General features: G+C 44.8%; 1 protein-coding gene across 1 annotated transcript in view; it reads left to right on the forward strand.

Moving 5' to 3' along the window:
* LOC139424752 (ubiquitin carboxyl-terminal hydrolase MINDY-3-like) overlaps window positions 1-16,926 on the forward strand; it is a 55,973-nt gene that overhangs the window by 27,583 nt on the left and 11,464 nt on the right. Inside the window, exons 11-12 of the mRNA XM_071176871.1 lie at window positions 2,935-3,007; window positions 13,348-13,423. Of these exons, the coding sequence (XP_071032972.1) occupies window positions 2,935-3,007; window positions 13,348-13,423 (149 nt within the window). The remainder of the gene's footprint in view (window positions 1-2,934; window positions 3,008-13,347; window positions 13,424-16,926) is intronic.

The raw sequence follows: 16,926 nt of genomic DNA on the forward strand, positions 1-16,926 counted from the left end.
ACAATTAAGTAGTAATCTGGGGCACCACTCCCGACCATCTCCCGACTAAACTCTAAATATATAAATGTCTCTAGAGATTTAAATTCCTACCATTTCAACGTGCAGCCACGCTCCATGGTTTTTCTGGTCTAATATGTAAATTCTTCAGCGAGTCTTATTAAGCACTCACCTTGGAGGGCGGTGTCATTCACGTTACCACAAGGTCTGTGCTCATGTGGGCGTGGTTACTGACTGGGTAAAACTTTACATGAAAAACAATTCTCTCATTTAGAAGGCTAAACTCACATTTCATCTTCTCACAAATAGTTTAATATTTAATCATTTAAGTTCCACAACATTTAGATGTATACGTCCCAGTTATCAGATTTACATTTCTAGAGTTATCATTATTTGGTTATAGCGTCTTTAATGACATCACAAAATTGTAATGAATTCAACAGGATTGTTCTTTAAATACCCATGGACCATTCCAAGTGTTTGGATTATGGAAATATTGTTTCGTTATCCAATCTTGGATGTCACAGTACTACAAAATCTCTGTTGTAACAAAGGGGTTTTTAACTTTCATTTCTGCAATGTGGGAGAGTGAGTTCCTGCAGGTATTTATGACTGTCGTAAAATGGCAAACTTCACCCCTCTCCCCCTCTGTGGGAGAGCGAGGGCGCTGTATAGCGGACCCACTGTAACCTGTTCATTCAGGTCTTCACAGGAGAGTCATGACAGCTGTGAGACTCGAAATTGAGCTCAGGTACATCCTGTTTCCGCCTGTAGTAAATAAAATGTATTGGACATGATTTGGAAAGGCTGTCTATATAAGGTCCCACAGTTGACAGTGCATATCAGTGCAAAAATCAAGCCATGAGGTCAAAGGAATTGGCCATAGAGCTCCGAGACAGGATTGTGTCAAGGCACAGATCTGGGTAAGGGTACCAAAAAATGTCTACAGCATTGAATGACCCCAAGAACACATTGGCCTCCATCATTCTTAAATGGCAGAAGTTTGGAACCACAAACTCTTCCTAAATCTGGCCGCCCTGCCAAACTGAGCAATCGGGGAGAAGGGCCTTGGTCAAGGAGGTGACCAAGATTCCGATGGTCACTCTGACAGAGCTCCAGAGTTCATCTGTGGAGATGGGAGAACCTTCCAGAAGGACAACCATTTCTGCAGCACTCCACCAATCAGGCCTTTATGGTAGAATGGCCAGACGGAAGCCTCTCCTCAGTAAAAGGCACATGACAGCCGGCTTGAAGTTTGCCAAAAGGCACCTTAAGGACTCTCAGACCATGAGAAACAAGGTTCTCTGGTCTGATGAAACCAAGCATCATGTCTGGAGGAAACCTGGCACAATCCCTACGGTGAAGCATGTTGGAGGCAGCATCATGCTGTGGGGATGTTTTTTCAGCGTCAGAGACTGGGAGACTAGTCAAGATTGAAGGAAAGTTGAACAGAGTACAGAGAGATCCTTGATGAAAACCTGCTCCAGAATGCTCAGGACCTCAGACTGGGGTGAAGGTTTACCTTCCAATAGGACTATGACCCTAAGCACACAGCCAAGAAATCGTAGGAGTGGCTTCGGGACAAGTCTCAATGACCTTGAGGGGCACAGCCAGAGCCCGGACTTGAACCCGATCTAACATTTCTGGAGAGACCTGAAAATAGCTGTGCAGCAACACTCCCCATCTAACCTGACAGAGCTTGAGAGGATCTGCAGAGAAGAATAGGAGAAACTCCCCAAATACAGATGTGCCAAGCTTGTAGTGTTATACCCAAGAAGACTTGGAAAAAAATATTTAATGCATTTCAAGTCTAACTTAATAAAATTTGGAAAATTCTGAATACTTTCCGAATGCGCTGTATGTCACACATACACACTCCCTTCAGCAGCATCCTCCTCAGTAAATTATGCTCATGTAAGGGCAGTTAACCCCCTGACCATTCATTAACCCTTAACACACACGTCTAACTCCATGTCTATCTATCTGGAGGAAGAATGTACCGTTTGATTTATAGAGATACTTAAACTAACATCTACCCATTCTGTACCCCCAGCTGCTCTGACAGTGAGAGATGTGTGTGTGCACTCCTCTCTACCAGCTGGGAGCCTTCTCCTCTTGATGTCTCTTTCTCTCCAACTCTTCCCCTGATCTCCCTCTGTCATCTCTCTCCCTCTGTTTGTCTCTCTCTCTCGCTCCTACTGTTTCATCTGAACTCCTACTTTAATAAAGGCTAGCTGAGGGAGATGTGCTCAGTTTATTTGCTCTTTTCTGACTGTGTTTATGCGGGCTGAGTGTGTTTGTGTAAAACGCCACTGTAGTAAACATACTCCAGTTCAGTGGATGCGGCCAGTGTCATTAATACTAGGCTAACCACAGTGCGTGTTTGCTTATGCAGTTTGGTTCCCAGCCTGTTAAAACTGTCATATTTCACTATGAAACTTGGGTAAGGGAGTACGGAGTTGGGGGTTGATGAATCCAGAGGGCCGGACTAACCCCCCCCCCCCCCCCCCATCTCAACACACACACACACACTGTCCTATCTCTGTGAAATCTGTCTTCCCTCATTTCTCCTCCGAGTCCCCCTGGCAACATCACTCTGCGCCAGCAAACAAACAACTAACTCTGTATGAGCGCCTGATTGGCTGATATGTGTTTTGAGTGAAAACAAAATGTCTGGTTTTATCTGCAGATCAGCTAATAACCCAACAGAGCCTGATGATAATGATAGTCCGTACACACACACGCGCGCGTGTACTCCTTAGAGCTGGTGTTGTAGTCTTAATTCTTGACTTATGTGATCTTTGTGTGCCTCGGTCTACACAACATCTCTCTCGCTCTTGGGATTTTCTGGAGAATTGGAAGCCTGTCTAATTTCTGTGTTTAGACTATAATATAATGTTGAAATCTGACATATGTCCCTTTCTCTTGTCTTTGTAGGAGATGTGTCTGGTGGCTCCTGAGTCTCCATCTGAACAGGCCAGGAGAGTCTTCCAAACCTTCGACCCAGAAGGTAATACCGTTCAATGATAGTCTGATAGTCTCTAGGGTTGGGCAGAATCCAGATTTTCATACCATTTCTGTACCATACTGGGGTATACAGTATTACCGGAAGTGCACACAAGGGGTGCTATTAAAATAGAAACCACAATTTAGGCAACGAGGATCTTGATCCAGGAGGGGATTGAATGTCTCTGCTGTAACCAAGAAGCTTGATCTTGACACTTAGCCACTTAGCTAGAAAGTTAGCAAACCAAATGCATAGCTGGAGCCCTGAGCTGGATATAATTGATTTGCCACATCTTAGGTTTCTTATAGTTATAAGCAGTGGCGTAGCACGCAAACCCTGGTTTATCGGTATTGAATATCATACCATCTGTATTTCGAAATACCCCAACATATGGTATAAATGGTATGTTGCCTAACAGTCTCTCTCTCTCACACACACACACACACACACACACACACACACACACACACACACACACCAATATCCTGGACATGTTATATTTTCTCCTCTCTCCTTCCTGGTAGAGCATGTGCCTGTATAACCTCCCATTCCTATCTTTTCATCCTCTCTTCTCCTCATCCTCTGTGCGGGGGTCCTCTCATCTCTGCTGTTGTTTTGGGGTTAGTGTCTGTGTCAGCCCGCCCCAATCTCCCCACAGCTGAGTCAACCTGCTCCCATCCTTTTCCTCTTTTTGGGGTGGCCGGGGGGGGCAAAGAAAGGGGCAAGGATAGGGCATCCAGCTTGGTCTCACGTTAGAATTAGACGTTCATCCATATTTCTCAAGCATCGAATTTAGAAGTTGTTCAAAAAGTCACATTTTTAAGTATTTTTAATGTTCAGGCATTAACTCCGAAGCAACTTTCTATTGTTGGATTCGAACTTGCAACCCGAGGCAGATGCTTACACCTATCGCCATCCCTGTCCACAACGCCCTAGCAAAACCGAAACCTACTTGAAGGTAACAGCGCTCACTGTTGCCTCTAGTGGCCGGTTTCCAACGTCCTGAGACATGGATGGATGTCAAATACTGACTTGTATCACGGGTGACCTGGCTGGAGAAGGGAGGGACGTAGCGGAGTTCTACTTAACTCTCTACTGAGTCTGAGTATTTACTGAGTCGAGAGGATGTTCGATTCTGAGGCCCGCTGCTTTCTAATCACTACCCTCTGCTTTGGCCGTGGAAAGAAACTGAGAGACTGAACGAACGATGAGGGGAGACGGACACACTATATTACCAAAAGTATGTGGACACATGGTCGTCAAACATCTCATTCCAGAATCATGGGCATTAATAAAGTTGGTCCCCTCTTTGCTGCTATAACAGCCTCCACTCTTCTGGGAAGGCGTTCCACTAGATGTTGGAACATTTATGCAGGGACTTGCTTCCATTCAGCCACAAGCATTATTGAGGACGGGCACTGATGTGCGATTTAGGCTTGGCTTGCAGTCGGCGTTACAATTCATCAGAGGTGTTCGATGGGGTTGAGGTCAGGGCTCTTGCGATCAAACTTATTTCAGCCGATGTCACAAAGTGTTATACAGAGATGTCACAAAGTGCTATACAGAAACCCAGCCTAAAACCCCAAACAGCAAGACATGCAAATATAGAAGCACGGTGGCTAGAAAAATCTCAATAGAAAGGCAGGAACCTAGGAAGAAACATAGAGGAACCAGGCTCTGAGGCCAAGATGTTCAAATGTTCATAGATGACCAGCAGGGTCTAATAATCATCATCATCATCATCATCATAGTGGTTGTAGAGGGTCAGCACAGGTCAGCACCTCAGGAATGAATGTCAGTTGGCTTTTCATAGCAGAGCAGTCAGAGGTTGAGACAGCAGGTGTGGTAGAGTGAGAGTCGAAAACAGCAGGTCCGGGACAATGTAGCACGTCCAGTGAACAGGTCAGGGTTCTATAGCCACGGGCAGAACAGTTGAAACTGGAGCAGCAGCACGACCAGGTGAACTGGGGACAGCAAGGAGTCATCAAGCCAGATAGTCTTGAGGCAAGGTCCCAGGGCTCAGGTCCTCCGAGAGGGGAGGGAGAGAGAGAGAATTAGAGGGAGCGTACTTAAATTCACAGAGTACACCGGATAAGACGGGAGAAATACTCCAGATATAACAGACTGACCATAGCCCCCCGACAAACTATTGCAGCATAAATACTGGAGGCTGAGGCGGGAGGGGTCGGAAGACACCTACGATACCCCCGGACAGGGCCAACCAGACAGGATATAACCCCACCCACTTTGCCAAAGCACAGCCCCCACACCACTAGAGGGGTATCTTCAAGGCCAGTCAAGTTCTCAACAAACCATTTCTGTATGGACCTCACTTTGTGCACGGATACATTGTCATGCTGAAACAGGAAAGGGTCATCCCCAAACTGTTTCCACAAAGTTGGAATATAATTGTATGCTGTAGCGTCAAGATTTCCGTTGACTGGAACTAAGGGGCCGAGCCCGAAGCATGAAAAACAGCTCCAGACCATTATTCCTCCTCCGCCAAACATTACAGTTGGCACTATGCATTGGGGCAATAGCGATCTCCTGGCATCTGCCAAACCCAGATTAATCTGCCGAACAGCCAGATGGTGAAGCGTGATTCATCACTCCAGAGAACGCAAGCCTAAGTCCAATGGCGGCGAGCTTTACACCACTCCAGCCAACACTTGGCATTGTGCATGGTGATCTTACTCTTGTGTGCTGCTGCTCAGCCATGGAAACCCACTTCATGAAGCTCCCCACGAACAGTTAATTTGCTGACATTGCTTCCAAAGGCAGTTTGGAACTCGGTAGTGAGTGTTGCAACCGAGGACAGGCAATTAAAAAAAATATATATATTTATTCTATTTTTTTTTTAAAGTGCTACAGCACTCTGCGGTCCCGTTCTGGAGCTTGTGAGGCCTACCACTTTGCAGCTGAGCCGTTGTTGCTCCTAGATTTTTCCACTTCACAATAACAGCACTTACCGTTGACCGGGGTAGCTTTAGCAGTGAAGACATTTGACGAACTGACTTGTTGGAAAGGTGGCATCCTATGACGGTGTCATGTTAAAAGTCAGTTCTTCGGTAAGGCCATTCTATTGCCAATGTTTGTCTATGGAGATTGCATGGCTATGTGCTCAATTTTATACACCTGTCAGCAACGGGTATGGCTGAAGTTGCTGAATCCACTAATTTAAAGGGGTGTCCACTTACTTTTGTATATGTAATGTATGTATGGAGCGATGGAGGTACCCATGGTATGTGTGATTGTCACACTACACGATGAGAGCGTGATGCATGTTGCTGGAGTGTGTGTATGTATTCAGATGAAGACTGATAAGGTCACCAAAGTAATAACCCACACACACACACACACACACACACAACCCCCCCATGGACCAGACCTGCACGGACACATTTGTGTGTTTGTCGCTGTCTTTGATGTCTGTCTTTAGTGTGCGCTGCTGTGTGCGTGTGTGTGTGTGTTCCAGCAGGAATTGACGGCATCTTTTCTGACGCACTAATCAACATTCCTCCGTTTCATGTTTATTAGAACAATATGCCTCTTAACATGGCTGAGGGTATGTGTGCGCCTGTGTTTTGTGTTGTTTTTTAACAAAGTGAGCCTCACCAGCTGAGAGTAGTCTATTCTATTTGCTACACCAAATATGTAGTAAACACACTGACCCGTTCAGACCAGAGAGAGAGAGAAATTGATGGGTCTGTCTGCGCCCGAGATTAGTTTCTGCTGTTTCGTGAAAAACAAATCATATATACCATATGGATGTTTATACACACACTAAAACCAGCAGAGTTGAGAGCAGTGTCAAAGCCCGATAAATCTGCCAGTGTCACATCTAGAGTCGGCCCAGTTTACTGTGTTATAGAAGAGAGGCGCCAAAAAACACACACATCCCGCATGCACGCAATAATTTACACACAGGTCTCACATGCACTCAATGACGCGCACACACAGATCTCCCATTCATGCAATAACATACACACAGGTCTCAGACACACAGGTCTCGCGTGCATGCATGCAATAACACACGGCTTCATTAGTGTTCCACACAGAATTTGAAACTATGACTCTGCTGTAGTCCTTCCCAATGTACAACACACATACTCAAATCAAATGTTATTAGTCACATGTGCCGAGTACAACAGGTGTAGACCTTAAAGTAAAATGCTTACTTACGTGCTCCTAACCAACAATGCAGTTTTAAAAAATATGGATAAGAATAAGAAATACAAGTAACAAGTAATTAAAGAGCAGCAGTAAAATAACAATAGCGAGACTATATACAGGTGGGTACCAGTTCAGAGTCAATGTGCGGGGGCACCAGGTAGTTGAGGTAATATGTACAGGTACAGTGGGGAGAACAAGTATTTGATACACTGACGATTTTGCAGGTTTTCCTACTTACAAAGCATGTAGAGGTCTGTAATTTTTATCATGGGTACACTTCAACTGTGAGAGACGGAATCTAAAACAAAAATCCAGAAAATCACCATGTATGATTTTTAAGTAATTCATTTGCATTTTATTGCATGACATAAGTATTTGATCACCTACCAACCAGTAAGAATTCCAGCTCTCACAGACCTGTTAGTTTTTCTTTAAGAAGCCCTCCTGTTCTCCACTCATTACCTGTATTAACTGCACCTGTTTGAACTTGTTACCTGTATAAAAGACACCTGTCCACACACTCAAACAAACAGACTCCAACCTCTCCACAATGGCCAAGACCAGAGAGCTGTGTAAGGACATCAGGGATAAAATTGTAGACCTGCACAAGGCTGGGATGGGCTACAGGACAATAGGCAAGCAAGCAGCTTGGTGAGAAGGCAACAACTGTTGGCGCAATTATTAGAAAATGGAAGAAGTTCAAGATGACGATCAATCACCCTCGGTCTGGGGCTCCATGCAAGATCTCACCTCGTGGGGCATCAATGATCATGAGGAAGGTGAGAGATCAGCCCAGAACTACACGGCAGGACCTGGTCAATGACCTGAAGAGAGCTGGGACCACAGTCTCATTGAAAACCATTAGTAACACACTACGCCGTCATGGATTACAATCCTGCAGCGCACGCAAGGTCCCCCAGCGCATGTCCAGGCCCGTCTGAAGTTTGCCAATGACCATCTGGATGATCCAGAGGATCTCCTCCTCAACTGACGATACTGTCTGCATGCACAAGAGTATGGTCATGTGGTCTGATGAGACAAAAATATAGTTTTTTGGTCTAAACTCCACTCGGCATGTTTGGAGGAAGAAGAAGGATGAGTACAACTCCAAGAACACCATCCCAACCGTGAAGCATGGAGGTGGAAACATCATTCTTTGGGGATTCTTTTCTGCAAAGGGGACAGGACGACTGCACCGTATTGAGGGGAGGATGGATGGGGCCATGTATCGCAAGATCTTGGCCAACAACCTCTTTCCCTCAGTAAGAGCATTGAAGATGGGTCGTGGCTGGGTCTTCCAGCATGACAACGACCCGAAACGCACAGCCAGGGCAACTAAGGAGTGGCTCCATAAGAAGCATCTCAAGGACCTGGAATGGCCTAGCCAGTCTCCAGACCTGAACCCAATAGAAAATATTTGGAGGGAGCTGAAAGACCATACTGCCCAGCGACAGCCCCGAAACCTGAAGGATCTGGAGGTCTGTATGGAGGAGTGGGCCAAAATCCCTGCTGCAGTGTGTGCAAACCTAGTCAAGAACTACAGGAAACGTATGATCTCTGTAATTGTAAACAAAGGTTTCTGTACCAAATATTAAGTTCTGCTTTTTTGATGTATCAAATACTTATGTTATGCAATAAAATGCAAATTAATTACTTAATTGGATTTTTGTTTTAGATTCCGTCTCTCACAGTTGAAGTGTACCTATGATAAAAATTACAGACCACTACATTCTTTGTAAGTAGGAAAACCTGCAAAATCGGCAGTGTTTCAAATACTTGTTCTCCCCACTGTAGGTAGAGTTAAAGTGACTATGCATAGATAACAACAGAGAGTAGCAGCGGCGTAAAAGAGGGGGGACAATGAGGTGGTGTAAAAGAGGGGGGAGGGCAATGCAAATAGTCTGGGTAGCCATTTGATAAGGTGTTCAGGAGGATTGAGGGTAGAAGCAGTTTAGAAGCCTTTTGGACCTAGACTTGGCACTCTGATGCCGTGAGGTAGCAGAGATAACACTCAGACAATTTTTAGGGCCTTCCTCTGACACCGACTGGTTTTGAGATCCTGGATGGCTTAAAGCTTGGCCCCAGATGTACTGGGCCGTTAGCGCTACACTCTGTAGTACCTTGCGGTCGGAGACCGAGCAGTTACCATACCAGGCAGTGACGCAACCAGTCAAGATACTCTCGATGGTGCAGCTGTAGAACCTTTTGAAGATCTGAGGACCCATGCCAAATCTTTTCAGTCTCCTGAGGGGGAATAGGTTTTGTCGTGCCCTCTTCACGACTCTATTGGTGTGCTTGGACCATGTTAGTTTGTTGGTGATGTGGACACCAAGGAACTTGAAGCTCTCAACCTGATCCACTGCCGCCCCGTCGATGAGAATGGGGGCATGCTCAGTAGTCCACAATCATCTCCTTTGTCTTGATCATGTTGCAGGAGAGATTGTTGTCCTGGCACCACATGGCCAGGTCTCTGACCTCCTCCCTATAGGCTGTTGTTGTGTGATCAGGCTACTACTGTTGTCATCAGCGAACTTAATGATGGTGTTTGAGTTGTGCCTGGCCGTGCAGTCATGAGTGAACAGGAGGGGACTGAGCACGCACCCCTGAGGGGCCCCTGTGTTGAGGATCAGCGTGGCAGATGTGTTGTTACCTACCCTTACCACCTGTTAGGAAGTCCAGGATCAAGTTGCAGAGGGAGGTGTTTAGTCCCAGGGTCCTTAGCTTATTGATGAGCTTTGAGGGCACTATGGTGTTGAATGCTGAGCTCTTGTCAATGAATAGCATTCTCACATAGGTGTTCCCTTTGTCCAGGTGAGAAAGGGCTGTGTGGAGTGCAATAGAGATTGCATGATCTGTATGCAAATTGGAGTGGGTCTAGGGTTTCTAGGATAATGGTGTTGATGTGAATCATGACCAGCCTTTCAAAGCATTTCATGGCTACAGACCTGAGTGCCACGGGCACTGCGGTGGTCTGCTTAAAACATGTTGGTATTACAGACTTAGACAGGGAGAGGTTGAAAATGTCAGAGAAGACACTTGCCAGTTGAACAGCGCATGCTCGCATTACATGTCCTGGTAATCTGTCTGGCCCTGCGGCCTTGTGAATGCTGACCTGTTTAACTTCTTATGGCTGCAGGGGCAGTATTGAGTAGCTTGGATGAAAAGCGTGCCCAGAATAAACGGCTTGCTCCTCAGTCTCAGTTGCTAATATATGCATATTATTATTAGTATTGGATAGAAAACACTCTGAAGTTTCTAAAACTGTTTGAATGATGTCTGTGAGTATAACAGAACTCCTATGGCAGGCAAAAACCTGAGAAGAAATCCAAACAGGAAGTGAGAAATCTGAGGTTGGTCGATTTTTCAACCCAGGCCCTATTGAATTCACAGTGGGATATGAATGAAGTTGCACTTCCTAGGGATTCCACTAGATGTCAACTGTCTTTAGAAACTTGAATGAGGCTTCTACTGTGGTGTGGGACTGAATGAGTCAGGTTACTGGCAGAGAGCCATTTCCTGGTCACGCGCATTCCACATGATATCGACCTGCGTTTCATTGCTCCTCTACTCATAGGAATTCTCCGGTTGAAACTTTATTGAATATTTATGATAAAAACATCCTAATGATTGATTCTATACTTAGTTTAAAATGTTTATTCGACCTGTAATATAACTTTTTGAAGTTTTTTTGTCTGAAGTAATGCTCGACCTGCATGAGCGTTTGGATATGTATACCTAATGCGCTAACAAAAGCTACTTGGACATAAGTAACGGACATTATCAAACAAATCAAGCATTTATTGTGGAACTAGGATTCCTGGGAGTGCATTCTGATGAAGATCATCAAAAGTGAGGGAATGTTTATAATGTGATTTCTGGTTTCTGTTGACTCCAACATGGCGGCTAATTTTATTATTTTTCTGAGCGCCGTCTCAGATTATTGCATGGTTTGCTTTTTCCGTAAAGTTTTTTTGAAATCTGACAGCGGTTGCATTAAGGAGAGGTTTATCTATAATTCCATGTGTATACAGTGGGGCAAAAAAGTATTTAGTCAGCCACCAATTGTGCAAGTTCTCCCACTTAAAAAGATGAGAGAGGCCTGTAATTTTCATCATAGGTACACTTCAACTATGACAGACAAAATGAGAAAAATAAAAATCCAGAAAATCACATTGTAGGATTTTTTATGAATTTATTTGCACATTTTGGCTTACTCACATCGGCTGCTGAGAGTGTGATCACAGTCTTCCGGAACAGCTGGTGCTCTCATGCATGTTTCTGTGTTATTTGCCTCGAAGCGATTATCGAAGTAGTTTAGCTCGTCGGGTAGGCTTGTGTCACTGGGCAGCTCTCGGCTGTGCTTCCCTTTGTAGTCTGTAATAGTTTGCAAGCCCTGCCACATCCGACGAGCGTCAGAGCTGGTGTAGTACAATTTGATCTTAGTCCTGTATTGACGCTTCGCCTGATTGATGGTATGTCGGAGGGCATAGCAGGATTTCTCATAAGCTTCCAGGTTAGAGTCCCACTCCATGAAAGCGGCGGCTCTTTGCCTTTTACCTCAGTGCGGATGTTGCCTGTAATTCAAGGCTTCTGGTTGGGTTATGTATGTATAGTCACTGTGGGGACGACGTCATTGATGCACTTATTGATAAAGCCTATGACTGATGTGGTGTACTCCTCAATGCCATCGGAATATATTCCAGTCTGTGCTAGCAAAACGGTCCTGTAGTTTAGCATCTGCTTCATCGGGCTGCTTTAATATTTTCTTCTAAGCAAGAATCAGGAGGATAGAATTATGGTCAGATTTGCCAAATGGAGGGCGAAGGAGAGCTTTGTATGCGTCTCTGTGCGTGGAGTAAAGGTGGTCAAGTTTTTTTTTTTGCACATTTAACATGCTGATAAATCCGTTTTAACACATTTCTAAGTTCCCCTGTATTAAAGTCCCAGCTACTAGGAGCACCGCCTCTGGGTGAGCATTTTCTTGTTGCTTATGGCGGAATACAGCTCATTCAATGCTGTCTTAGTGCCAGCCTTAGTCTGTGGTGGTATGTAGACAGCTACGAAAAATACAGATGAAAACTGTATCATGAGGTACTGTATCATGAGATACTGTACCTCAGGTGAGCAATAGCTCTAAACTTCCTTAGATATCGTGCACCAGCTGTTATTTACAAAAATACATACTCTGCTGCCCCTTGTCTTACCAGACACCGCTGTTCTATCCTGCCGGTACATTGTATAACCAGCCAGCTGTATGTTGATAGTGTCGTCATTCAGCCATGACTCCATGAAACATAAGGTATTACAGTTTTGAATGTCCCGTTGGTAGTTTAGTCTTCCGCGTAGGTCATCTATTTTATTCTCCAAAGATTGCACGTTTGCAAGCAAAATGGGAGGAAGTGAAGGTTTATTCGATCGCCTACGAATTCTCAGATGGCAGCCTGCCCCCTGGCCCCTTTTTCTCTGCCGCCTCATCACACATATCACGGGGATCTGCGCCTGTTCCCGAGAAAGCAGTAGTATATAATTCGTGTCAGGCTCGTCAGACTCGTTAAAGGGAAAAAAGGATTCTGCTTGTCCTTGGTGAGTAATCGCAGTCCTGATGCCAGAAGTTATTTTCGGTCAAAAGAGATGGTAGCGGCCACATTAAGTTACAAACAACACAAATATAAACAAACAAAAAAAACACAATGGGTTGGGGACATGTAAAATGTCAGCTTTCTTCTCCAGCGCCATTGCACACACACACACAATCATATGTTAGTGTTTTAAGACAGGTAAGACACACGTACATATGGACACACGTGGAAGTGTTTAAAGCTGGTCCTTTCAGGTACAGAAGTCATAGCTGAGGAATGTAGGTCAGACAGAGGAGAGAACAAGGCTGGCTTTTGTGTGTGTGTTGCATGTGTACATATGTGTTTGTGTGTGCTTAATATCCTCAGTTAGCTCAATGTAAACTGTGTGTGTTCAGTGTGAGGGAAAGTGAAGGCCTGTCCTGTCTCAGTGCCACTGGGACTTGCTGATAATGGCGCACCCTCTCCATCCCACCTCTTTGATCATGACTCCCAGAAAACAAACACACGGAATTGCTGTGGAATCTGAGGCCTGTCTCCTAGCTGTGTTAGAACTAAAATTATCTGACAAATATTCTCTTTCTCTCCCTCCAGATAACGGCTTTATTCCAGACTCTCTGTTGGAGGAGGTGATGAAGGCACTAGACCTCGTCTCAGAACCTGAATACTAGTAAGTGTGTGTGCTCTTGTCCAGCACCAGTTCCAGCCGCCTTAGCTAATGTTTCACTGCTGCTGGGTAAAGAGCAGAGAACACCGACAGAACCAGAGAGCGAGAACACTAAACGTCCAGAGGATGCGAGAAAGAGGGGGGGATGGAGGGGGGTATTAAACTACTAGCAGAAAGACTGGAAGGAAATAATTGAATGTGCTGCTTCAAACAAGGTTTAGAGTGAGGAATAGTTCAATTCAAAGGTCTTTATTGGCATGGGAAACATGTTTACATTGCCAAAGCAAGTGGAATAGATAATAAACATAAGTAAATTTAACATTGGCAGTAGAATGGCCTTACTGATGAGCTCACTGACTTTCAACGTGGTACCATCATAGGATGCCACCTTTCCAACAAGTCAGTTTGTAAAATTTCTGCCCTGCTAGAGCTGCCCTGGTCAACTAAGTGCTGTTATTGTGAAGTAGAAATGTCTAGGATCAACAACGGATCAGCCTCGAAGTGGTAGGCCACACAAGCTCACAGAACGGGGCTGCCGATTGCTGATGCGCATAGCGCGTAAAAATCATCTGTCCTCGGTTGCAACACTCACTACTGAGTTCCGAACTGCCTCAGGAAGCAACGTCAGCACAGGAACTGTTCGTGGGAAGTGAAATGGGTTTCCATGGCCGAGCAGCCATATACAAGCGTACGATCACCATGCGCAATGCCAAGCATCGGCTTGAGTGGTGTAAAGCTCGCTGCCATTGGACTCTGGAGCAGTGGAAATGCGTTTTCTGGGGTGATGAATCACGCTTCACCACCTTGCAGTCCGACGGACGATTCTGGGTTTGGCGGATGCCAGGAGAACGCTACCTGCCCCAAAGCATAGTGCCAACTGTAGTTTGGTGGAGGAGGAATATTGGTCTGGTGTTGTTTTTCATGGTTTGGAGGGAATCTTAATGCTACAGCATACAATGACATTCTAGATGATTCTGTGGCAACAGTATGGAGGAAGGCCCTTTCATGTTTCAGCATGACAATGCCCCCATGAACAAAGATACAGATGGTTAGTCGAGATCAGTGTGGAAGAACTTGACTGGCCTGCACAAAGCCCTGTCCTCAACTTCATCGAACAATTTTGGGATGAATTGGAACGCCGACTGAGACCCAGGCCTAATCGCCCAACATCAGTGCCCGACCTCACTAATGCTCTTGTGGCTGAATGGATGTAAGTCCCCGCAGTAATGTTTCAACATTTAGTGGAAAGCCTTCCCCAGAAGAGTGGAGGATGTTATAGCAGCAAAGGGGGGACCAACTCCATATTAATGCCCATGCTTTTGGAATGAGATGTTCGACGTGCAGGTGTCCACATACTTTGGGTTATGTAGTTTGTATTTACAATGGTGTTTGTGCTTCACTGGTTGCCCTTGTGACAACGGGTCACAAATATTGCTGCTGTGACGGCACACTGTGATATTTCAACGAATAGATGTGGGACTTATCAAAATTGATTTGCTTTCAAATTCTTTGTGGGCCTGTGTAATCTGAAGGAAATATGTGTCTCTAACATGGTCATACATTTGGCAGGGGAACTGAACAGTTATTTTAAAAGCATGAGAACCGGTTAACTTCTTGGCGCACCCATCCCGTTAGCAAGATCATTTTCATCAACTTCCTCTGAATTTCAGGGCGCCAAATTCAAATTAAATTACAAAAAATATTTAATTTTCATGAAATCACAAGTGCAATATAGCAAAACACAGCTTAGCTTGTTGTTAATCCACCTGGCGTGTCAAATTTCAAAAAAGCTTTACAGCAAAAGCTATCCAAGCGTTTATGCTAGGACATCTCTCTCAGCAGACAAAACATTACAAACAGCTAGCAGCAAAGTAGATTGGTCACGAAAGTCAGAAAAGCAATAAAATGAATCGCTTACCTTTGATGATCTTCGGATGTTTGCACTCACGAGACTCCCAGTTACACAATAAATGTTCCTTTTGTTCCACAAAGATTGTTTTATATCCAAAATACCTCCATTTGGTTGGCGCGTTTTGTTCAGAAATCCACAGGCTCGAGCAGTCACGACGGGGCAGAGGAAAATTCCAAAAAGTATCCGTAAAGTTTGTAGAAACATGTCAGGTTTTTTATAATCAATCCTCAGGTTGTTTTTACAATAAATAATTGATAATATTTCAACCGGACCGTAGCTTTTTCAATAGGAGAGAGAAAAAAATGTCTGCTCCAAGCTGTCGCGCATGCAAAACTGACGCGATGTGATCATTCTCGCTCATTTTCAGAATAAAAGCCTGAAACTATGTCTAAAGACTGTTCACACCATGTGGAAGCCATAGGGAAAGGAATCTGGTTGATATCCCTTTAAATGGAGGGAAGGCATGCAATGGAACAGGGAGGTTTGTTTCTCTTAGGCACTTCCTTGTTGGATTTTCCTCAGGTTTTTGCCTGCAATATCAGTTATGTTATACTCACAGACAATCTTTTGACAGTTTTGGAAACTTTTGTGTTTTCTATCTATCTAATTATGTGCATATTCTAGATTCTGGGCCTGAGAAATAGGCAGTTTCATTTGGGTATGTTTTTCATCAAAATACTGCCCCCTACACTCAACAGGTTAATCTAGTCCCACAACAAAATGCCTATGCAAAGCCCTCCAGTGTCTGCCTGGAAGCTGAAAAGCGTTGCCCTCCCCTGCCCTCCTTTTGGCAAATCTGACCATGACTCCATTTTGTTGCTCCCATTCTATTGGCCGAAACTAAAACAGGAAACGCCCGTGCTCAGGTCTATCCAACACTGGTCTGACCAATCGGATTCCACACTTCAAGATTGCTTCGATCACGTGGACTGGGATATGTTCCGGGTAGCCTCAGACAATAACATTGACGTATACACTGACTCGGTGAGCAAGTTTATTAGCTAGTGCATCAGAGATCTTGTATCCAATGTGACTGGAAACATGACCAAATACAAACAGTGTAGCTATTACCTCCGCAAGGCAATCAAACAAACAAAGCGTCAGTATAGAGACAAAGTGGAGTCACAATTCAACGGCTCAAACACGAGACAGGTGGCAGGGTCTACAGTCAATCACAGATTACAAAAAGAAAACCAGCCCCATCACAGACGTTGACATCTTGCTTTCAGACAAACTAAACTTCTTTGCTTGCTTTGAAGACAATACAGTGCCACTGACATGGCCCGCTACCAAAGCCTGTGGGCTCTCCTCTGTGGCCAACATGAGTAAAACATTTAAACGTGTTATTCCTCGCAAGGCTAGCCGTGTCCTCAGCGCATGTGCAGACCAGCTGGCTGGTGTGTTTACGGACATATTCAATCAATCCCTATTTCAGTCTGCTGTCCCCACATGTTTCAAGATGGCCACTATTGTTCATGTACCCAAGAAGGCAAAGGTAACTTAACTAAATGACTATCGCCCCGTAGCAATAATTTCTGTCATCAGGAAGTGCTTTGAGAGACAAGTCGAGGATCATATCACCTTCACCCTACCT

This window comes from Oncorhynchus clarkii, chromosome 2, assembly GCF_045791955.1.
Source record: "Oncorhynchus clarkii lewisi isolate Uvic-CL-2024 chromosome 2, UVic_Ocla_1.0, whole genome shotgun sequence".
Taxonomy (NCBI): Eukaryota; Metazoa; Chordata; class Actinopteri; order Salmoniformes; family Salmonidae; genus Oncorhynchus; species Oncorhynchus clarkii.